The sequence below is a fragment of the Diuraphis noxia genome, unplaced genomic scaffold (genome assembly GCF_037042655.1).
Source record: "Diuraphis noxia isolate RWA-SAM2 unplaced genomic scaffold, SU_Dnox_SAM2 contig0001, whole genome shotgun sequence".
In the NCBI taxonomy this organism is placed as follows: Eukaryota; Metazoa; Arthropoda; class Insecta; order Hemiptera; family Aphididae; genus Diuraphis; species Diuraphis noxia.
The window spans coordinates 27,279,328-27,302,953 of NW_028301711.1; the positions used below are offsets into that span (position 1 = coordinate 27,279,328).

Here is a 23,626-nt window from a genome sequence, read left to right on the forward strand (position 1 = left end):
CCACTGTCAACTTTTGATTTTCAAATGGTAACCTATACTTAAAATTTCATAATTGAATAAAACTATTTTTTTCATTAATTAATACGTTCTAATTTTCATTTTTCGTTAATCCGTTGATGAGATATTGCTCCTCAAAGTTAGGTGGTTTTGGGAGATAGTTATAGTGTGTAAATGTGTTATACCACTTATACCTCGTCAGTAGATACCGCAGCTATCAGGATTTTTATGTCCCAGGGCAAAAGATATCACACTTTTCAAATCAATTCAAGTAGTAGGTACAGTAAGCTTAAGTTGTGCCCCTAAATGTATTTTATAATACCCATTTGACTGGGTGTAATGTAGTTCGCCCCACTGGTCATAATAATACTTATCTAATATAAAGACCAGAAGTTAAAAGTAATAAATTCGATATCATTCGAACCCAAGATATACCTAATAGTGATAAATGATATTAATTGTACCTACTAACTCGCTACATTAACTTATTGTCATGATGTCATATTTTAAGTAATCGGACCATTAGTGTCACTCGTGGTGCCGTGGTGGCATACCTACTCACGTCGTATACCCCCGACGACCCCCCTCCATATCTATGGAGTACGCCGTAACCATAGACATAACATGCCGTGACGGACTACGGATAAGAAGACAGAACAACACGGGTAATACGATATGGTTTATTAGGCTGATTTGCGATTAGGTAAAATCGTGAGTAAAACTAATTTTGATCAGCTGTTATTTGTTTTGTACGCTGTGGACGATTAAAGTCTGGTACCATGGTTACATGATATGGAAGTAAACCTTATACCTGGTTAACGTAAATCACATACCAACAATACGTTGAGTGAATAAACGGTTATAATTTAGGTTAAAATGTTATAAGACAAGTCATAACAACAATATTTGAATCGTGAGTCGGTAATAAGTAATAACTAATAAAGTATTTTATTTGTTAATACTTAACAATTTTAAATGTTTAAATTTTAATGGTGAATTTATAATATTATTAGTTCTTGTATATACTTAAATTATAATATTTACCACATATTGTATTTTATTTAGTAATTTAATTAAACATTTAAGTACCTAAATTGGTTAATCTCACGTGAATTGGATACTTTGCAAGTGCATTTGTACAATGTACCTATTGGTAAGTTTTACTAGTTGATAAATGCAAGCAAAAATTAAAATTAATAAAACAATCTATCTCATTAGCTTAAAGAACACTTAAACTTCACATACCTATTCAATCACAAGCGATGAGAAAAGTTGTACAGATGCAGTATGTAGAATAGCGCATGCCAAACAGGCCTACTATAAAAAAATAAATCTTTTACCTCAAATAGATTAAGTTTGGACAACAGAAAATCACTTATAAAAGGCTTTGTGTGGAATGTAGATCTACATATATGGAGCAGATATTGAGACACTACTGAAGACTGAGAAAGTCAAAATAAAAGCTTTTAAAGTATTATTGTTGGAAAACGCTGAAATTCAATAGACAGAAAAGATAAAAAAATTTTGAGGTATTTAGGAGAATCAAAAATCAATACGGAGTACGCTAAGATTGAGAAGAAAAGCATGGATCGGACACGTTATAAGGAGGAAACCTGTAAAAGGAAGGGCTAGAACTCCATTTCTGAAGCAAGTGATTGAAGGTACTAGAATAGGAACATACTGAAAGTTGAAGAGGAATGTAAGTGGAGAGGGACATCAAAAATCATTTAACCGATTTTCGGAATGAAAAAAAAAATGTATTGAAAACTAAAAATTGTGCTAATGTTAAAGCTTTATAATTTGTATGCTAGTTTATAATTTAAATTAGGTGACAACATCAATCATTACAACTTAAAAGATAATATACATAGATATAGATATTTATTTTGTGTTTAATATGTAGATTATGTCCTAAATCAAATTAAGAATTTTTAAGTGGCTATGTGATTAATAATTATTTTATTTTTATTTTTTACGGACAAGCCCTTTAACAAAAAAGATATAATAATCAAAACATCCAAAAACATTAGTCTACTGTGCTACATTGTATAATGTCATAATGATAAATACTAAATTATTTCTGTCAATGATTGGTGTTGTCACCAAATAATAATTAGTACTAAATTCAAGTTAGAATATTATTAATACCATTTTTAAATTTTACTTTTTAAGTCTGGGGTGATTGAAAAGTTTGTTTTAATTTTTTGAATACATGTTTTATCTTTACTCATATTTTGCATATTAACTGCAAAACGAACATTTAGATTAAACTGTATCATCATTTTGAAATAGGTTTTTCATAGTCCTAGGCTTATTAAAGTAAAATTGTTTAACGGTTCATAATAATATCAGTATAATATGTGAGGAATTTTGTCGTGAACAGGGTTCAGGGCTAAACAGAACCTAAAATCATCAAATCAAACGCTTAAAAAAACATTTAAATAATCAAAATTAAGCAATCTAAAAAATGGTTATTCTCTCCCTAGTTTTTGTTAGTGGTTATCACTTGCATCTTATTAAAGTAGAAAATATACATTAAAAAATTTAAAACGTGGGGTGCTATAATATTTTATATTTTAAAAACATTAAATTGAGGGTATTTCACTATAATAATGATAGTTAAATCTAAAAAAATAAGAGGTGCTAAAGACCCTTTTGCACACTCTAGTTGTGCCAATGGTCTCAAACCCTGTTCGCGACATTGAAAATATGATTTTTTTTACATAAAATATAATTATAAAAATTGATCAGTGCCATATATGTATATTTGGACGTATGTCATTGTTTATTTAAATAGCTACATATTGATTAAATTCATGTGATTGGTCAAAAAGACCTAGTCCTACAACGTATATTACAACTATTGAAGCGATGTATGGTGAATTATTTATATTATACTAATATTTGATTTGAAATTGTAAATGTATTAAATTGAAATTGTAAACATAAAAAAAAATGTTGTTTATACTTAATATTAAATTAGTTCAGAGTATTGTATTTCCAGATTTGTAATAAACATATGTACCATAGTGTTATGTACTTGTCTAACTTCTTTATTCAATGTGCATGTGCTCAAATGATACTTTATAATATGAGAAGAGGTACAATATTTGATTTGTTAAAAAACAAAATTATCATTAAAAAACTTAAATCCTAATAGGCATTTACATGTTCAAAGTATCCATATGGTAAACAGCATTAAATAGATATATTAAATCTATAATAATAATTAACACATTATTTTGTATTAGTTAAATCTACCAAAGCTATACACAGTTATATGTATATTATATGTATAAAAAAATAAATTAAGTTACCTATTAAGTTAATTTATTGTTAATATTATGCCATTAAGGTCCATTATTAGATATGGTTATTATATAATATATTGTACATTTATTATTAATTGTTATTGCACTCATTTATCATTGAAAATACCATTGGTTATTACTTTTGATAATACCATAGAATACCTAAATAACTAAAATTAATTTTGCCAATAGTGTGTGTAGGATGGTAGGATGGTAGGATTAATAAGTTTGAAGTCGTATTCAGTGTTTACTGTTTAGATTTTTGTTTTTATTATTAATTTAAAAATCTTAAAATTAATGAACTAAGCATGTTCGTTGGGGTGTGAATGTTTGGTGTGGGATTATTGATGAGTATTTAATTGGTCCATATTTTTTTGAGGAAAATCTTAATGGCAATAAGTATCTTGGTTTTTTGAAAGATGATATACCCATACTATTGGAAAATATTTCACTTCAACAGCGCTTGAATTTGATTTGGCAGCAAGATGGTGCACCAGCACATAATACCTTGGCTGTACGTGCATACCTCAATAAGATGTATGGAGACGATAACTGGTTTGGAACTCACAGCCCCATTATTCAATGGCCACCTCGTTCCCCCGATTTGAGTGTTCTTGACTTCTTTTTTTGGGGCCATCTAAAAAATGAAGTGTATAAAGAAAAATGCAATAGTGTGGAGGAACTTAAACAAAGAATAAGAGATTGTTGCAACAAAATTGAAAACTCAATATTGAAAAAATCTACTTCCTCTGAAGTATTAAAACATTTTTGTTTAACTGAAGATGGCAAGCAATTTGAACATAAGCTAAAATATAAATAACATGTATTTTTTATTCAAATTGTATACAAATACATACATGTATATTTATGTATGTATGTTACATTTTTTCCATTCTTAACCAAAGTTTGTTAAAATTTATATTTAATATGAATTCTTATACTTATGAACGAATGAATTTTTGGTAGGCACATGTACATCAAGTTAATAAATTGGTCTTGGAATTTTATTGAAAATAACAAAATAAGTAGTTGATAAATTAAACATATTTAAATATTTAACTAGAGCTCCAGTTAACTAGATCAGCTAGTTCGTTAAAACTACAAAAGCACAGAATATTATTTATTATGATAATATTATTGTGAAAATGTGAAATTTATTAAGTTTACTACTGTAGACTGTAGTACACAAGTAATTACTACTTGGTAGTATCGGTCGCTGACGCCATAGCACCATGCTATAAATTATACTGACCAGTAACGAGTAACAGACAACGGAAAATAAATTACTGTACACTACAGCAGTGATTTAAAAAAGTTAACAGTTGTTACAACTGTAGTACAGGCTGTCTACTAGAGTAACAAAAACGGGATTTTATTTGTGACAAATAAACAGTAAGTTACTATTTATTTTGTAAATACACATATTGGTAACACTGTATTTTCTTTATGATAGACAGTTGTATTAGTTGTAATGATAAACCATGGACAACAGTAACTTTTATGGACTAAACACTAAAATAATTCTGTATTTCCGTATGTTATTCTATGGTGTGTTGGAGCATAGAATAGAGGTGAGATCGTGATCGAAGCTACAAACAGAAGCAGACCAATAATAATAGTAATATTATGATCGTGTGTTATTGTATGTAGGTATTATCGGCGATCAGGTACAAAGATTATCGCCGCTATATCTTGGGTTGAACGATATCGAATTTATTACTTATAACTTCTGGTCTTTATAATTGATAATAATTATTACGACCACTGACCATTGACGTAATCACCTTCGTGGGGTGAACTTCGTGTCTCCCTGCAAAATGGGCATAATAAAATACATTTAGGGGCTCTAAGTACTTTTTGAACTGATTTGAAAAGTGTGATATCTTTTGCACTGGGACCTAAAAATCCTGATAGCTGCGGTATCTGCTGACGAGGTATAACACATTTACATATTACGATAACTATCTCCCAAAACCACCTAACTTTGAGGAGCAATATCTCATCAACGGATTAACGAAAAATGAAAATTAGAACGTATTAATTAATGAAAAAAATAGTTTTATTCAATAGTAGTATGATTTGGTATGTTCAGACCGCCAACCCTTCTGACCCTTCTGACCCTTCTGACCCTCCTGACCGCCGCCCGGTCGCGCACGTGCGCGAGATATATATTATCACTTATTATGTTATCAGTTATCATTTATCGCTTATCATATATGACTGGGAAAAAAACTATAAAATAACTGACCCACTAGGCCACTTAGCGTTATTTTCACTAAATTAAGTAGACGAGATTTAAAAATATACAAAAAATATATTTATTTTAATAAAAATATAAAATATACAAAATATTATTTATCATAAATTAAATATATTTATCACAATAAAAATATATATGTATAATATTATCATAATATAAAAAAAAAAATATATTTAATTTAAAAAAATTATTTTTCACCTTCGTGGTATTCAAAGGCATCCATATGGATGTTCAATACCTCGTCAGCCCCGTCATTGTACCATTCATCATTTGCTAACATATGCTCAGACAGGATATCGTTGTAGCCATCCTCCGCCCAACCAGTTTCATTTTGGGACGGTTGTGTCGTGTTTAATATCCTCCCGTTAATGAGCAAGTCATATTCAGGAGGTACTATGTTTGACATACTTTGTGATAGCGGAGTTGTTCTAAGCCATTCGTCTATCTGCGATTGTCGTGGGGGTGACGGAGAAAACTCCATGGCTTCTATCAAATTCAATGCGTATGATCCCGGTATTGTAGATGAAAACATATCGGGCGATAACGAACGATTTACCTGTGAATCTTGATAGGTGGAACCACTACTATCTTCGGATTGAGTCTATTTAAAAATTATTATTTTTATATTATATAGAGTTTAAGTAATAATTTTATTTAAAACTTGCCATCTCAGAATATCCGACGGGAGGATCCCGTCTCACAGGAGGGCTCCGTGGCGAGAACACAAATCGTTGTCCGCACTGGCTTAAATCTACGGGTCTTGATGTCGGTCCTGGTGACGGGCTATTATTCAGCTAAAAGCAGATTATGCAAATTTTATAATGAATTATAGGTCTATTGATATATACAAACTTACTGTTTCATTTGCTGGAAAAAAATAAGGGGGAGAATCCGGTGTTGAAGGTGAAAACATGTCCGGCGAAGAATTTAAATGTTCAACTGGCGACAACGTACGATTTATTTGTGAATCTTGATAGGATAAGTACCCACTATCTTCGGATTGAGTCTAATTAAAAATTATTATTTTATATTATATTGAGTTTAAGTAATAATTTTATTTAAAACTTACCGGTGGTGTCGCTGCAAGAACTCTGATATAATCATCTCCTCTAAACCACGGCATACTTGACGATGAATTATTAGTCATCTAAAAATCGAGTTATATGTAAATCTTAAACAATTTATGAATAGTGTAAAAAAACAAAAAACTTACATTTTACAGACGAAAGATTTGATAAATAAAAATCGTATATATGCGTAATATAAGACTAAATAACAAAAACTATAACAAGTAAAGCACAGGGTGAATCTCACACTAAGCGCTCGTCAAGACTGATGCTCATACACTGCCGATACGATCTATTTCAAAGAATTGTCGTAATATGGGTCATCCTTTGGCGGTAGATACCCATCCTTTTACCGTTATGCCGCTTTCTTAGGCCATCTCTTTATGTCATTGATAATTTATTGGATGTGACCGATTTAAATGTGGGCGGCTTTTTAGTCATCAGCCATAGACGGGCAAGACGACTGTTAGCGCTTTTACCAGTTTTACCGTTATAAGTGTGCCGCTATGGTATATTCGATGTGACCGATTTAAATGTAGGCGGCTTTTTCAAAGATTTGTCGTTATATGGGTCATCCTTTGGCGGCAGATACCCTTCCTTTTATGTAGCGCTTTTACCGTTATGCCGCTTTCTTAGGTCATCTCTTTATGTCATTGATAATTTATTCGATGTGACCGATTTCTATGTAGGCGGCTTTTTCAAAGATTTGTCGTTATATGGGTCATCCTTTGGCGGCAGATACCTTTTGTGACATTCCTTTACGAGATTTAAAAATATATTTGAAAACTGTCCTAATGAGCCTACATTCGTAGATGGCCACTCCTTTACTACCACCTAGCGCATGCGTACTGTAAAAAGTCTTTAATATTTAAAAACTGCCCTAAGGAGCCTACATCCCTTCAGTACGTATATCGTCTTAAACCGTTGAACACGTATATTTTTCTTTTTGCGAACTAAGCCATTAAAATATTGTTATTTTTGTTAAAAATAAAATTTGAAAAAATGTTTAAATGCGAGCAGTGTCCATCCACGTTTACGCGTAAGGGTAATTTGACTGCTCATCAAAAAAATCACAATGGTGTTCGTTTTTCTTGCACTATTTGCGCATCGAAATTTAGTTACAAGACACATCTCAATAGACATATGAAAAATGTTCATGGTATGTATATTTTATGAGCTGTTAGGTTAAGTTAGCTTGATTTAATATTTAATTCAATATTTATTTTTTAAGCTGTAGAACGCGTCAGACCTCAACTAGGTGAAATCGCACCGAATAATGTCAATAATAATGAACTGGACAAATATTTTAATGATGGATATGATGATATGTTCGCTGAAGTGTCTGAAAATGATCAAGGTATCGTACCGGTTCAACCAGCACAGCAAAGTGTTACCCGGCCTACTCCACAAGGTTATATTCAGATTGCTCCTCAAATATTTGTCCCCGATGACCCGGCCGGTGGATCGAATGCGGTATCCGACAACGGCGATATTATTTGTATGAACGCAATGGACGAATTTGAGAATACAGGTTAGTTTTATTTATAAGAATTAATTAGATTTTAAAAGACCTGGTGATTTTTCCTCCGTAGATTATTATTTTTTGAGAAATATTATCGTAAGATTTAAAATAGATTTTTGAAATACGTGACATTAAATTATTTGTAAATGTCACAAGTTAAAAAAAGATAAATAGCTGTTTCGTTAGATTTTATTTATCAGTCGTGAGGTTAATTGGATTTTTTAATAGATTAGCCAATTTATTATTTTCATTAGATATTAATATTAGGTTTTTTTTTTTTTTAAAGATTCTTACACCGCCAACGTTAACGGTAAACGTGTTTCAACCGCCAACACCGTGTCGGCTGCTAGGGCAAAAAAAGCACGCATGTGTCTAGTTCAGTCCCCCGGTTTCGTAGAAATCAAATCTTCGGCAAATAGAAAAATAGTTTGGTATTATGCTAAAAATATTACTAATACATTAATTTATACCGAGTTTCTTCGATCGCTCGAGCCCGAGCTGAACAAATTATTAAAAACACGCGTTCAGCAAGGGGCGATTAAATTTAATCTTAAGCTCGAGGCAACGTATAACCGGCCCAACGTACCAAACTCGTCGGAGAACCGGGCATTCAAGACTTCGGCGGTAGAACTTTTTGCGGATAGTGACATTAGTACAATCACTGAGAGGGCTTTTATAAAGTTGTTGAAGGAGGAGGAAGAATATAAATCACGAGGAAGTGGATTTATATTAGAGAGCATAGATGGGTTATTGTTAGCGGTCTACAAATATACTCCGATGGGCGGATCATCGTATATCGAGTTGCCGGCCTACATAGAAAGGAAACGGAGCACCATCAACCCGCAAAACACGGATCAGGAGTGTTTTAAATGGGCGATTTTAGCGAGGCATGTGACTGAAAATGTATCGGATAAATATAAATATTACGTCGGAGAAAATTATAAAAAGCACGAGAAAAAATATAATTTTGAATGTATATCGTTCCCTACACCTCTATCAGACATCGCTAAATTTGAGAAAAATAACTCGACTGTCTCTGTGAATGTGTATGGGTTGGATAAAAAGTTCCAGCCACCGCGTAAATATCCGACGTACGAGGTGTACCCGCTACGTGTCGTCGATGATGAGAAAGCCAACCACTTTGATCTGTTGTTGGTGACGGACGGCGCCAACTCTCACTACGTGTATATTTCGAATTTTTCCAGACTGGTCCGCGCTCAGAAAACCAGACACACTGAGAGTGTCGTGTTCTGTAAGAGATGTTTTATGAGTTTCGACGACAGACGTCATAAATTCAAGTTGAGTGGGCAGGAGGCCCTGGACCAACACAAATTGATTTGCGGGGCGCACAAACCAATTTTACCAGAAATGCCTAAGGAGGGTGATTGTGTTGAGTTCAAGGCGTGGAAAAACACGGTTAGGCATCCGTTTGTCATTTACGCGGATTTTGAGGCGATCTTGGCGAAGACGGAGGAGGCAAGAGGGGATAGTACCACGATTACCCAGAAACACGAAGCTATGAGTTATGGGTATTTGGTGAAAGCGAGCGAAGACGTACCGGCAGAGTTATTGCTTCAACACGAGATACCGACGGGGCCGGTAATCTACAGAGGCAGCGAAGACAGGACGGACGTAGCGAGACATTTTGTGGAGACAATAGTTGAGGTGGCCCTGAAAATTGAAAATCTCATGAAGACTAATATCCCGATAAAAATGACTGAGGGTGAAGAAAAAACACATCAAGAGTGTATGAAGTGTAATTTATGCAAATGTATATTAGTCGGGGACGATAAGGTTAGGGATCATGATCATTTGACAGGCAAATTTAGGCAGACCTTGTGCTCTAGGTGTAACTTAGAGTTACAACAGCCTAAATTTGTACCTGTCTTTTTTCATAATCTCACAAACTACGACTCTCACTTCATAATCACCGAACTTGGGTATGATACTAAGACGATCAACGTTATACCTAACAGTGAAGAGAAATATATATCTTTCTCGAAATATATAAGTAGTACCTTCACTGTTCGGTTTATCGACACGTTCCGGTTTATGGCGTCGAGTCTGTCGTCACTGGCTGAAAATTTGCTTACACCCGAACATGAGAACTTCCGTGAGACAGCCAAACATTTTGTCGCCGGAGATATGCCGTTCGTGACTCGTAAGGGGGTGTACCCGTACGAGTTCACAGATAGTTGGGAGCGGTTAGAGGATACTAGGTTACCGAGTAAGAGGAGCTTTTACAGTACGTTAACAGAGAGCGGGATTAAGGAGAGCGAATTTGACCATGCTAAGGAGGTATGTTTACACTTCGCATGTATTTAGATCTATATTTGAAAATTGTTGTGTGTTACAGGTATGGAGTCATTTTAACTGTAGGACACTCGGTGATTATTCCGACCTGTACCTGAAAATTGACGTCTTACTACTGGCAGATGTTTTTGAGAACTTCCGCGACTTGTGCATGAAGACGTATAACTTAGACGCTGCCCATTATTTTACTGCCCCAGGCTTAAGCTTTGACGCAATGTTAAAGTTCACGGGGCAAAAGCTGCAGTTGCTGGACGAGTACGACATGTTGTTGATGTTTGAAAATGGTCAGTATATAATTTTTTTAAATGTGTATATAATAATCTAATACATTTTTTAAATAGGTATACGTGGGGGTTTGGTGCAGGCGAGTAAGAGGTATGCGAAGGCAAACAATAGCAAGGTCCCAGGCTATGACGATACGAAAGATAAATCGTGGATAATATATCAGGATTGTAAGTATATATTTATTTTTATATTTTTTTTTTTCAAAACTTTTTAATATTTATTTAAATTGTATAGGTAATAACTTGTATGGATGGGCGATGTCCCAGTACATGCCATACGGTGGGTTCAAGTGGGTTGAACCTACATTAAACGGATTAAATGATTTGGATGATACCTCCTCCATAGGACGAGTGTATGAGGTGGATATAACATATCCACAAAATTTACACGACAAACACAATGACCTGCCCTTCCTGCCACAAAATAGTGTACCGCGTGGATCAAAGGTTAAGAAGTTGATGGCGACGTTTGAGAAGAAAAATAATTATATTATTCACTATCGAAACCTGCAACAGGCGATTAAGAATGGTCTTATAGTTGAAAAAGTAAATATTTGTATTTTATTTGATTTTAAACAGATTTTTAACATTTCTCTTATTTTTTATAGGTACATAGAGTGATACAGTTTAACCAGTCAGATTGGCTGGCTAAATATATAGATTTAAACACCGAAATGAGGAAAAAGGCTAGGAACGCATTTGAGAAAGACTTCTTTAAATTGATGAACAACGCTGTATTTGGTAGGTTACTTTTAAATTTTTAAAACTTTTAAAACTTTTAAAATTTACTATTGTGCAGGAAAAACTATGGAATCGAAACGAAAACAGCTGAAAATAGAGTTGGTATCCTGTGAGAGGAGGCTACAAAAATGTATTAATAAAACTACTTTTAAACACTGCACTAACTACAATGAAAACCTCAATGCAGTAGCGTTGGAGAATAAGATTATTAAATTTGACAAACCTATATATATTGGTAAATATACTTTAAAATTATATAATACACTTTTATCATACATTTACTTTCTATAGGATTTGCAGTGCTGGATATCAGCAAGACGTTGATGTATGACTATCATTACAATGTTATGCAGAAGCACTATAGGGATAAAATTAAGCTAATGTATACTGATACAGGTAAATATATTAAAACTTATCTAATTTTCACATATTATATTTATTTTTATTTTTAGATTCGTTGATATACCACATTAAAACTAATGATTTTTATGAAGACTTGGCAGCTAATCACAGCTTGTTGGATCGAATGGATACAGCTAACCTACCCAGTGATCATCCATGTTATGTTGCAGCTAGAAGTAAGGAACCTGGGTACTTCTCAGATGAAGTAGATGGTGATATAATCACCGAATTTTGTGCATTGCGGGCGAAATCGTACGCTTTCCACGTACATTCTGGGGATGATGCCAGAGTAGGAGGTGAACAAATAAAAGCAAAGGGGGTAAGGCAGCATGTGGTTAAGAACCACATGACATTGGAAGACCACAAGAAATGTTTATTTGGAGAAGCTGACGTGGAGGCGTATAAGGAAAACTTGTCAATACGGTCATTCAAACATAAACTCATGACGATTAAGACCAACAAATTAACTTATAACAGCTATGATGATAAGAGGATAGTGCTGCAAGATAAAGTGCACACACTGGCCCATGGACATTATAGTATAGAGTAAGTTATTACAAAATATATATTTAAATTATTTTACTTATAATATTTATAATTTTATAGGAGAGATGATTGGCCTGAATTAGACAAAGAAGGAAACTGGAATGAGGAAGTGAAAGGGTTAATGAGAGACCTTTTACACTTCATAACCTGATTTTACAACCTGTATATAGTTTGTTATATTACTCTTGAGATATATTTCTATTACAACACGTACAATTGAAATTATTGTAAATATCATGTATATTTTGTAATTTATATAATATATAAATTGTAATCTATTTTGTAAAGTATCATATATATATTTTGTTTTGTTGTAAAATACCATGTATATATATATTTTGTTTTATTGTAAAATACCATGTATATATTTTGTTTTATTGTAAAATACCATGTATATATTTTGTTTTATTGTAAATACCATGTATATATTTTGTTATGTTGTAAATACCATATATATTTATTGTAAATATCACTCGAATAATTTGTATTTACGTTTAAATGTAATCTATAACCCTGAATTGTAAATCTGACAAATGTTAACACATATAAATAAAATAAAAAATTTAATGTTAAAATATAATATAATGTTTATTAAATACAATCACATTTTTAAGAATTATTTACAAACCATTTTCTTATAGCAAAAACTTTATAAAATGTACATTGTTTAGGATTAATTTCCATATGAAAAATACAGCAAGGTAAAGTTTCGTCATCACATAGTTGATCCAAACGAGGGCAGCCCAAGTCTTCAATGTTGATGAGTGCGACGTGTGGTATATACTCCATAAGAACTTGTTTTTTCTGTTCGCCTTTGACGTAGATGCAACTGAATTTTAATGAATTCAATATTTTACCTATTTCTTCGTACTCGACATCACCGTATTCTATAGCTAGTTGATGATAATTACGTTCCAGCCACTTGTTGGTTTTACGACTTTTGTTATCCTCTATGGATTTTGAATGTTTAAAAATCCAATGCTGAGTTGCCCATGTTTCTGTGTCTACAATAGACATTTCTTTAATCATGTATTTATTGTTGACGCCAAGTATGCATTGCATGTCTAATATGGCTGAAGACATTATGCCTTGTCTTTATAATAAGTTTCTATAGTGTTAAGGCGGCTCAGTATAGCTGGTATTATTTTTTTAATCTCATTTATAGTTTCTTTGATATATTGTAATGATACTTCGCCTCTTGTCATGTGCTCTGTAATCTCTAAGCACGTTAATTCTAGCTTTTCTGTTTGTTCCTCTTGAATTAGAATAGATTTATGATTTTCTTCAAGTAAATGGTCGATTTTATCTAATTTAGGCAAAAACGATTTAACAATTTGTTCGAGATTTACTAAAAATTTATTAGTTTCACTAGACTGAGAACTACCAAACACGTTCATGTCTGCAGCTAGACTGACACTATTTTTTAACATCACAAGTATTTATCCAACTATTATGAGTATTATCGAATCCGAGCCATTTCACAAAAAATTGTTTCCCCTTCCTACGTATGATTTTCTCTACTAAGTAGTCATTCGGATAATTTGTTTTCAATATTTCTTCTGAATAAAAACAACCAGCAATCGGTTTTCCAGTATAATCTTGTAGCTGATAAGTAATAGGTAACGTATCGTTAATTTTAACAATTTTAAATATTTCTGTAGACCAGCTCGGTAAATAACCTTTTTCAAATACACCTTTATATGTGCTTACACGAACGTTATCACCAACGTTAAATTTATTTTTTCGATTAATAATTTTTCGTTGTTTTATTTTAACTGTCATTGGATCTGCATCAGCTTGCACTGGTGTCATGCCTATGGTCCTGTGTTTTGAATTATTATATTCGTTTATCAGTTTCGGTAAAATAGATATCCACTCGTGTGAGCCACGTGCCGTAAACTCTCTAAACATTTTTTCTTTCAATGTACGGTTGAACCGTTCTACAATACACGCTTTCATAGCACTATACGTAGAATACTTGTGTATATTATGTTTCTTCATCAACGCGTCGAATGTAGAATTGTAAAATTCTTTACCATTGTCGAGCTGTAATAGTTTTGGTGTGCGTTTAAGCAGTATTTTAGACATTGCGTTGGAAACTTCTTTAGCAGTTTTAGATTTTAATGGTATCGCCCATGCAAATTTAGTATAACAGTCTATAACACATAAAATATACTTGTACCCTTTATTTTTTTTCGAATATGGTATCATTTCGACTAAATCTGCCTGCCATAGATCGTTTTTGCCATAAACATTAACTCTACGCCGTATATAATTTTTCCTAGCCGGCTTGTGCAATTCGACTGAGATTTCACGTTTAGACATTTGGAATATGTTTTATTATCCCTGCTTCACGCAATTCCTCGAAAATCGAGAGTATTTCGTTTGAAACACCTGTATTACCAGCTGCTTTTGATGCTAATAGTAACTTCAATCTTTCGACAAGCTCGTTAGGGTCGTTCCAGTATACTAAATTATGTTTTTGTAATTTGACTGACAGTCCAGCGCCCGATGGAAATAGATTTTGGATTAAATCCGTGTATTTATTCCCACCTCTTTTAATTTTTGTTCCGTCTGCTGTCAGATGAGCTGAAGTTTGAGTTAATATTGATTTATATGTTTTTAAATCGTTTTTGGTATACAGCTTAGGATTTTTTGAAAATATTAAATTACCAAGTCCTTGTGTTAGTGGATATGACGTATCTTCAATAGTTAACGTATTATCAACGAGTTTAATTTCTTTTTTACCTAAGAGTACACTTCCATTTGTCTGTATTTTAGGTCCATACGTTTTGTCTATATCGTAAGACTTATACCAGTCGTTTATTTTGAAAGAATCTTCAACACTAACGCTGTCTTCCTTAGATGATGGAGCTTGAAATGTTGATGGATCGAAACGTTTTATTTTTTCTAATGGTTCGATAATCGGACTTAACGTTTCCGATATCTCTGTTAACGTACTGTAAAAGCTCCTCTTACTCGGTAACCTAGTATCCTCTAACCACTCCCAACTATCTGTGAACTCGTACGGGTACACCCCCTTACGAGTCACGAACGGCATATCTCCGGCGACAAAATGTTTGGCTGTCTCACGGAAGTTCTCATGTTCGGGTGTAAGCAAATTTTCAGCCAGTGACGACAGACTCGACGCCATAAACCGGAACGTGTCGATAAACCGAACAGTGAAGGTACTACTTATATATTTCGAGAAAGATATATATTTCTCTTCACTGTTAGGTATAACGTTGATCGTCTTAGTATCATACCCAAGTTCGGTGATTATGAAGTGAGAGTCGTAGTTTGTGAGATTATGAAAAAAGACAGGTACAAATTTAGGCTGTTGTAACTCTAAGTTACACCTAGAGCACAAGGTCTGCCTAAATTTGCCTGTCAAATGATCATGATCCCTAACCTTATCGTCCCCGACTAATATACATTTGCATAAATTACACTTCATACACTCTTGATGTGTTTTTTCTTCACCCTCAGTCATTTTTATCGGGATATTAGTCTTCATGAGATTTTCAATTTTCAGGGCCACCTCAACTATTGTCTCCACAAAATGTCTCGCTACGTCCGTCCTGTCTTCGCTGCCTCTGTAGATTACCGGCCCCGTCGGTATCTCGTGTTGAAGCAATAACTCTGCCGGTACGTCTTCGCTCGCTTTCACCAAATACCCATAACTCATAGCTTCGTGTTTCTGGGTAATCGTGGTACTATCCCCTCTTGCCTCCTCCGTCTTCGCCAAGATCGCCTCAAAATCCGCGTAAATGACAAACGGATGCCTAACCGTGTTTTTCCACGCCTTGAACTCAACACAATCACCCTCCTTAGGCATTTCTGGTAAAATTGGTTTGTGCGCCCCGCAAATCAATTTGTGTTGGTCCAGGGCCTCCTGCCCACTCAACTTGAATTTATGACGTCTGTCGTCGAAACTCATAAAACATCTCTTACAGAACACGACACTCTCAGTGTGTCTGGTTTTCTGAGCGCGGACCAGTCTGGAAAAATTCGAAATATACACGTAGTGAGAGTTGGCGCCGTCCGTCACCAACAACAGATCAAAGTGGTTGGCTTTCTCATCATCGACGACACGTAGCGGGTACACCTCGTACGTCGGATATTTACGCGGTGGCTGGAACTTTTTATCCAACCCATACACATTCACAGAGACAGTCGAGTTATTTTTCTCAAATTTAGCGATGTCTGATAGAGGTGTAGGGAACGATATACATTCAAAATTATATTTTTTCTCGTGCTTTTTATAATTTTCTCCGACGTAATATTTATATTTATCCGATACATTTTCAGTCACATGCCTCGCTAAAATCGCCCATTTAAAACACTCCTGATCCGTGTTTTGCGGGTTGATGGTGCTCCGTTTCCTTTCTATGTAGGCCGGCAACTCGATATACGATGATCCGCCCATCGGAGTATATTTGTAGACCGCTAACAATAACCCATCTATGCTCTCTAATATAAATCCACTTCCTCGTGATTTATATTCTTCCTCCTCCTTCAACAACTTTATAAAAGCCCTCTCAGTGATTGTACTAATGTCACTATCCGCAAAAAGTTCTACCGCCGAAGTCTTGAATGCCCGGTTCTCCGACGAGTTTGGTACGTTGGGCCGGTTATACGTTGCCTCGAGCTTAAGATTAAATTTAATCGCCCCTTGCTGAACGCGTGTTTTTAATAATTTGTTCAGCTCGGGCTCGAGCGATCGAAGAAACTCGGTATAAATTAATGTATTAGTAATATTTTTAGCATAATACCAAACTATTTTTCTATTTGCCGAAGATTTGATTTCTACGAAACCGGGGGACTGAACTAGACACATGCGTGCTTTTTTTGCCCTAGCAGCCGACACGGTGTTGGCGGTTGAAACACGTTTACCGTTAACGTTGGCGGTGTAAGAATCTTTAAAAAAAAAAAAAACCTAATATTAATATCTAATGAAAATAATAAATTGGCTAATCTATTAAAAAATCCAATTAACCTCACGACTGATAAATAAAATCTAACGAAACAGCTATTTATCTTTTTTTAACTTGTGACATTTACAAATAATTTAATGTCACGTATTTCAAAAATCTATTTTAAATCTTACGATAATATTTCTCAAAAAATAATAATCTACGGAGGAAAAATCACCAGGTCTTTTAAAATCTAATTAATTCTTATAAATAAAACTAACCTGTATTCTCAAATTCGTCCATTGCGTTCATACAAATAATATCGCCGTTGTCGGATACCGCATTCGATCCACCGGCCGGGTCATCGGGGACAAATATTTGAGGAGCAATCTGAATATAACCTTGTGGAGTAGGCCGGGTAACACTTTGCTGTGCTGGTTGAACCGGTACGATACCTTGATCATTTTCAGACACTTCAGCGAACATATCATCATATCCATCATTAAAATATTTGTCCAGTTCATTATTATTGACATTATTCGGTGCGATTTCACCTAGTTGAGGTCTGACGCGTTCTACAGCTTAAAAAATAAATATTGAATTAAATATTAAATCAAGCTAACTTAACCTAACAGCTCATAAAATATACATACCATGAACATTTTTCATATGTCTATTGAGATGTGTCTTGTAACTAAATTTCGATGCGCAAATAGTGCAAGAAAAACGAACACCATTGTGATTTTTTTGATGAGCAGTCAAATTACCCTTACGCGTAAACGTGGATGGACACTGCTCGCATTTAAACATTTTTTCAAATTTTATTTTTAACAAAAATAACAATATTTTAATGGCTTAGTTCGCAAAAAGAAAAATATACGTGTTCAACGGTTTAAGACGATATACGTACTGAAGGGATGTAGGCTCCTTAGGGCAGTTTTTAAATATTAAAGACTTTTTACAGTACGCATGCGCTAGGTGGTAGTAAAGGAGTGGCCATCTACGAATGTAGGCTCATTAGGACAGTTTTCAAATATATTTTTAAATCTCGTAAAGGAATGTCACAAAAGGTATCTGCCGCCAAAGGATGACCCATATAACGACAAATCTTTGAAAAAGCCGCCTACATAGAAATCGGTCACATCGAATAAATTATCAATGACATAAAGAGATGACCTAAGAAAGCGGCATAACGGTAAAAGCGCTACATAAAAGGAAGGGTATCTGCCGCCAAAGGATGACCCATATAACGACAAATCTTTGAAAAAGCCGCCTACATTTAAATCGGTCACATCGAATATACCATAGCGGCACACTTATAACGGTAAAACTGGTAAAAGCGCTAACAGTCGTCTTGCCCGTCTATGGCTGATGACTAAAAAGCCGCCCACATTTAAATCGGTCACATCCAATAAATTATCAATGACATAAAGAGATGGCCTAAGAAAGCGGCATAACGGTAAAAGGATGGGTATCTACCGCCAAAGGATGACCCATATTACGACAATTCTTTGAAATAGATCGTATCGGCAGTGTATGAGCATCAGTCTTGACGAGCGCTTAGTGTGAGATTCACCCTGTGCTTTACTTGTTATAGTTTTTGTTATTTAGTCTTATATTACGCATATATACGATTTTTATTTATCAAATCTTTCGTCTGTAAAATGTAAGTTTTTTGTTTTTTTACACTATTCATAAATTGTTTAAGATTTACATATAACTCGATTTTTAGATGACTAATAATTCATCGTCAAGTATGCCGTGGTTTAGAGGAGATGATTATATCAGAGTTCTTGCAGCGACACCACCGGTAAGTTTTAAATAAAATTATTACTTAAACTCAATATAATATAAAATAATAATTTTTAATTAGACTCAATCCGAAGATAGTGGGTACTTATCCTATCAAGATTCACAAATAAATCGTACGTTGTCGCCAGTTGAACATTTAAATTCTTCGCCGGACATGTTTTCACCTTCAACACCGGATTCTCCCCCTTATTTTTTTCCAGCAAATGAAACAGTAAGTTTGTATATATCAATAGACCTATAATTCATTATAAAATTTGCATAATCTGCTTTTAGCTGAATAATAGCCCGTCACCAGGACCGACATCAAGACCCGTAGATTTAAGCCAGTGCGGACAACGATTTGTGTTCTCGCCACGGAGCCCTCCTGTGAGACGGGATCCTCCCGTCGGATATTCTGAGATGGCAAGTTTTAAATAAAATTATTACTTAAACTCTATATAATATAAAAATAATAATTTTTAAATAGACTCAATCCGAAGATAGTAGTGGTTCCACCTATCAAGATTCACAGGTAAATCGTTCGTTATCGCCCGATATGTTTTCATCTACAATACCGGGATCATACGCATTGAATTTGATAGAAGCCATGGAGTTTTCTCCGTCACCCCCACGACAATCGCAGATAGACGAATGGCTTAGAACAACTCCGCTATCACAAAGTATGTCAAACATAGTACCTCCTGAATATGACTTGCTCATTAACGGGAGGATATTAAACACGACACAACCGTCCCAAAATGAAACTGGTTGGGCGGAGGATGGCTACAACGATATCCTGTCTGAGCATATGTTAGCAAATGATGAATGGTACAATGACGGGGCTGACGAGGTATTGAACATCCATATGGATGCCTTTGAATACCACGAAGGTGAAAAATAATTTTTTTAAATTAAATATATTTTTTTTTTTATATTATGATAATATTATACATATATATTTTTATTGTGATAAATATATTTAATTTATGATAAATAATATTTTGTATATTTTATATTTTTATTAAAATAAATATATTTTTTGTATATTTTTAAATCTCGTCTACTTAATTTAGTGAAAATAACGCTAAGTGGCCTAGTGGGTTAATGTTATAAGAGGGTGTCGATCAGTTATTTTATAGTTTTTTTCCCAGTCATATATGATAAGCGATAAATGATAACTGATAACATAATAAGTGATAATATATATCTCGCGCACGTGCGCGACCGGGCGGCGGTCAGGAGGGTCAGAAGGGTCAGAAGGGTCAGAAGGGTTGGCGGTCTGAACATACCAAATCATACTACTTTCAATTATTAAATTTTAAGTATAGGTTACCATTTGAAAATCAAAAGTTGACAGTGGTTTACCTAATAAATATAAGGGTGAAAAATATAAAAAAGATATACAATTCTAGAACAGCATAAATCTACAATTTTGAAAAAAAAAAAATTTGAAAAAAGTCAATATTTTTTCAAATAATGAGTGTTGTTTGATAAAAGAATCACCCTGTATAAACATTCGGTGAAAATTTCATGTATCTATGTCATTTGTTTTAAAGTTACATCAAAAACCAAAATCAATTTTGTCGAAAAATGAGTGTGCGTAATATTTCCCGTTTTTCCCTTAATATTTAGTTTGTTTTCATTTGTTTTCACAGTCGTCTTCACAAAAAAAAAAAATAAAAACACACATCATGATAAAATCATATAAAATTATAAAATATTGTGTTGTAAATAATTGAAATGGTCTTGTATATATTGTATTATGTTTTATTCATTTAAATAATAAATAAAATTTAAAATATATATCAATTTACAATACATTTTTATAAGATTTAAATATATAAATTTATGTTATAAATAATTTAAATTTAATTGTATATTTGTTGCATATTATATTCTACGTATTTGTATATTTGTTGCATATTTTTACGATTTTTACTATGTACTTTTTACTATATTTTTACTATTTTTATATTCATAATATGAAATGGCATATTTTGATACTATTTAGTGCATAAAAATCCGCGCTCTAGTTATAACTTATTAACTTATAAGAATTTGAAGTGGAGTAAGTATGGTACGCGAGGGTATTTAAAAAAAAATATTTTAAGTTTAATTATTCATAATGTTGAAATTCTAATTTTTAGTTGATGATTGTAAAAGACGGTGGAAGAACATGAAGGACACACAACAAAAACAAAAGACAACGAAAATTAGGAACTGGATCATCGGCAAAAAATAAGCCAACAAAATGGGCACTGACTGATGTATTATCCTTCCTCGATGTTGTTTCTTACGAACGAGAGTATGTGTCGTATCTTATAGTTATTAATCTAATTATTTATCATAAATTAAATAGGTTAGGTTTAGGTTAGGTATTAATAAAGTTATAAGTGTTAGCCATTTGCAGGGCTAGGATTTGTATGCAATAAAAAATTGTAAAATATTCATTTAAATTTTTATAATTTATAATAATTTTTACACACAAAAATATAGTTACAAAAAAAAATGTATTTATTTATTTAAGTACATCAGTAATTATTGGCTATCTTAATAAAATATAATTGAGATTAAAAATTAAAAATTATTTATTGATTTTTACATGCATATTTATTTAGAAACAAAATGTATAATTCATAATTCAATAGTGGAAATATGTATGTGTTACATGCTACGCGATCACATATTTTTTTAAATACCTATATACCGTAAAACCGGGTGAATAGAAACACTTTTCAACTTCAAAAGCTAATAACTTTGGAATGGAAATAACAAAACAGCATATTAATACCTTAAAATTTGGGTCTTTAAACACACAATACAATCATTAAAAATTAAAAGAACTAAATTTCAAAATTGATTTTATATATATTTTTAAGTATGCTGTTTCTATTCATACTCATGTATGGGTGAATAGAAACAAATATATAAATGTAATATGATTTGTTATTCACCCTGTTTGATTGTGAATAGAAACAGTTTTTGAAGTTTTAAAAAAAAAAAAAACAATGTTTTTACAATACAAATTATATTTTTTTTTTTTTTTACATAACATAACAAAACAAAATAATTATTTACTTTTTAAATATTATAACAAATTATATTTTTCTCTTATAAATATTCAAATAATAAGCCAAGCAGTCTTTTCGTTGCCTTATACAAATTTATAATAACTAGTCTTTTAGTTCATACTTACATAAAATTAACAAAAATTATAAAATTACATTTATAAGTAACAAAAAAAATAAATTTAGTCTGAATCTTTTAAATAATAATCAACAGTCTTTATGTTGCATACAATTAAAATTTTTAAATATTAGGAATAATTTAATCATAATGACTTGTAATTCAACTTAAATTTATACAAACCTCTCTTATAAACTTCAGGATTAGTCAATTTACCAATTATTTGGTCAAAATGGAAATTACATTCATCTCTGACATTTGGAAAACCATAAATAAATCCATAGTGGTCTCTAGAATTAATATGTCTCAAAAAAGTTCCATCAAAGTTCTTCTGTTTTATGTTACAATTTATAACTCTACCAATATAATATTTATACACAATATTGCTGTTTGAGGCTTTACTTGTCGTAGTTTCAAAACTTACTAGTAACCAATCATCCTTTTTGATTTCATTTGGTCCATTTATTGGAAAAACATGGTCAAATTGTTTATTATGTTTAACCAATTGTTGATAATTTAAAGAACATTCAGAATCATTATCATCTTCATCTGTATCAGAAACAACAGCATGTGTAACATCATTAACTTCATCATTAGGTTCATCTGATTGGTCCATAGTTAATGATTCAGAATTTGAATCATCATTGTTTTCATCAGAATCATTCGTGGCTTCAACACTTTGACCTGGCAGAACGTTCAATTTTTTCCTTTTTTGGCGAATCACTTTTGTTTCGCTACTCCTCATAGTTTTAAGAAAATCTCTAATTGAACTTTTTTTACCCCTACGATCTAGATACCCTTTAACTAATAGTCTAACATCAAATTTATCAAATGGATATCCCCATTCAGAACACAGTAAAATACCTGCAATTATTAAATCCTCTTCCTGTTTTGTGAGTGAAGTTTGTCCGCCTTGTTTTTTCATATGTGGATTCTTTACATGTCTGTATATAACAGAATGGTGAATACCATATACTTTTGCAGCCTCTCGGTACGACATTTTTTTTTGCTTAATACACATAACAGCATTTGCTAGATCACATTTATTTGGAACTTTATAACGGTTGCTCCGAGGTTCTGGATTGTATTGATTGGGCATGTTTCTATTCACCCTAAAATTAAAAAATCTAAGTTCAACAATTTATTATAAATTGTATAATAGTTATAACGAGTTTATACTTACGTTACATTAATTTACACAAGTATGTTTGTCCGTGTAAAATAGATTGAGTGGATTTAAAAATTGTTTTGATACTATTCAGTGATAACGAATTTGCGCTTCATTTTTGG

At 32.8% G+C, this 23,626-nt stretch overlaps 3 protein-coding genes and 1 long non-coding RNA gene across 4 annotated transcripts; 2 read left to right on the forward strand and 2 right to left on the reverse strand.

Annotated features, from left to right (window-relative positions):
- The first annotated feature begins 887 nt into the window (after positions 1 to 887).
- Positions 888 to 3,032, forward strand: LOC149060446 (uncharacterized). Its single transcript, XR_016189842.1, has 2 exons — positions 888 to 1,150; positions 1,216 to 3,032. It is a non-coding gene; the product is annotated as an uncharacterized LOC149060446 (long non-coding RNA).
- A 4,798-nt stretch (positions 3,033 to 7,830) lies between these two features.
- LOC149060447 (uncharacterized) lies at positions 7,831 to 12,673 on the forward strand. The gene is made up of 10 exons (XM_089217450.1): positions 7,831 to 8,166; positions 8,444 to 10,455; positions 10,514 to 10,754; positions 10,812 to 10,922; positions 10,990 to 11,300; positions 11,363 to 11,495; positions 11,554 to 11,730; positions 11,787 to 11,891; positions 11,948 to 12,443; positions 12,504 to 12,673. Exons 1-10 carry the CDS (start codon positions 7,962 to 7,964, stop codon positions 12,592 to 12,594), a joined length of 3,882 nt encoding a protein of 1,293 aa, XP_089073576.1. The 5' UTR covers positions 7,831 to 7,961; the 3' UTR covers positions 12,595 to 12,673.
- A 2,121-nt stretch (positions 12,674 to 14,794) lies between these two features.
- LOC149060448 (uncharacterized) lies at positions 14,795 to 17,976 on the reverse strand. Its single transcript, XM_089217649.1, has 3 exons — positions 17,641 to 17,976; positions 14,847 to 17,363; positions 14,795 to 14,805 (listed from the first exon to the last, which is right to left on the reverse strand). The coding sequence occupies exons 1-3, from the start codon at positions 17,843 to 17,845 to the stop codon at positions 14,795 to 14,797; spliced, it is 2,733 nt and encodes a 910-aa protein (XP_089073775.1). The 5' UTR covers positions 17,846 to 17,976.
- Positions 17,977 to 22,193: 4,217 nt separating this feature from the next.
- LOC149060449 (uncharacterized) lies at positions 22,194 to 23,435 on the reverse strand. The gene has a single exon (XM_089217775.1). It carries the CDS (start codon positions 23,433 to 23,435, stop codon positions 22,482 to 22,484), a length of 954 nt encoding a protein of 317 aa, XP_089073901.1. The 3' UTR covers positions 22,194 to 22,481.
- Between the last annotated feature and the right edge of the window lie 191 nt (positions 23,436 to 23,626).

Bases quoted from the DNA above. Each gene is read 5' to 3' on its own strand.
- LOC149060448 (XM_089217649.1), bottom strand. From the start codon at position 17,845: ATGTTCGCTGAAGTGTCTGAAAATGATCAAGGTATCGTACCGGTTCAA. The intron at 17,364-17,640 runs GTTAGTTTTATT...TTTTTTTTAAAG, and splicing joins GGACGAATTTGAGAATACAG to ATTCTTACACCGCCAACGTT.
- LOC149060447 (XM_089217450.1), top strand. From the start codon at position 7,962: ATGTTCGCTGAAGTGTCTGAAAATGATCAAGGTATCGTACCGGTTCAA. The intron at 11,496-11,553 runs GTAGGTTACTTT...ACTATTGTGCAG, and splicing joins GATGAACAACGCTGTATTTG to GAAAAACTATGGAATCGAAA. The intron at 12,444-12,503 runs GTAAGTTATTAC...ATAATTTTATAG, and splicing joins CATGGACATTATAGTATAGA to GAGAGATGATTGGCCTGAAT.
- LOC149060449 (XM_089217775.1), bottom strand. From the start codon at position 23,435: ATGCCCAATCAATACAATCCAGAACCTCGGAGCAACCGTTATAAAGTT.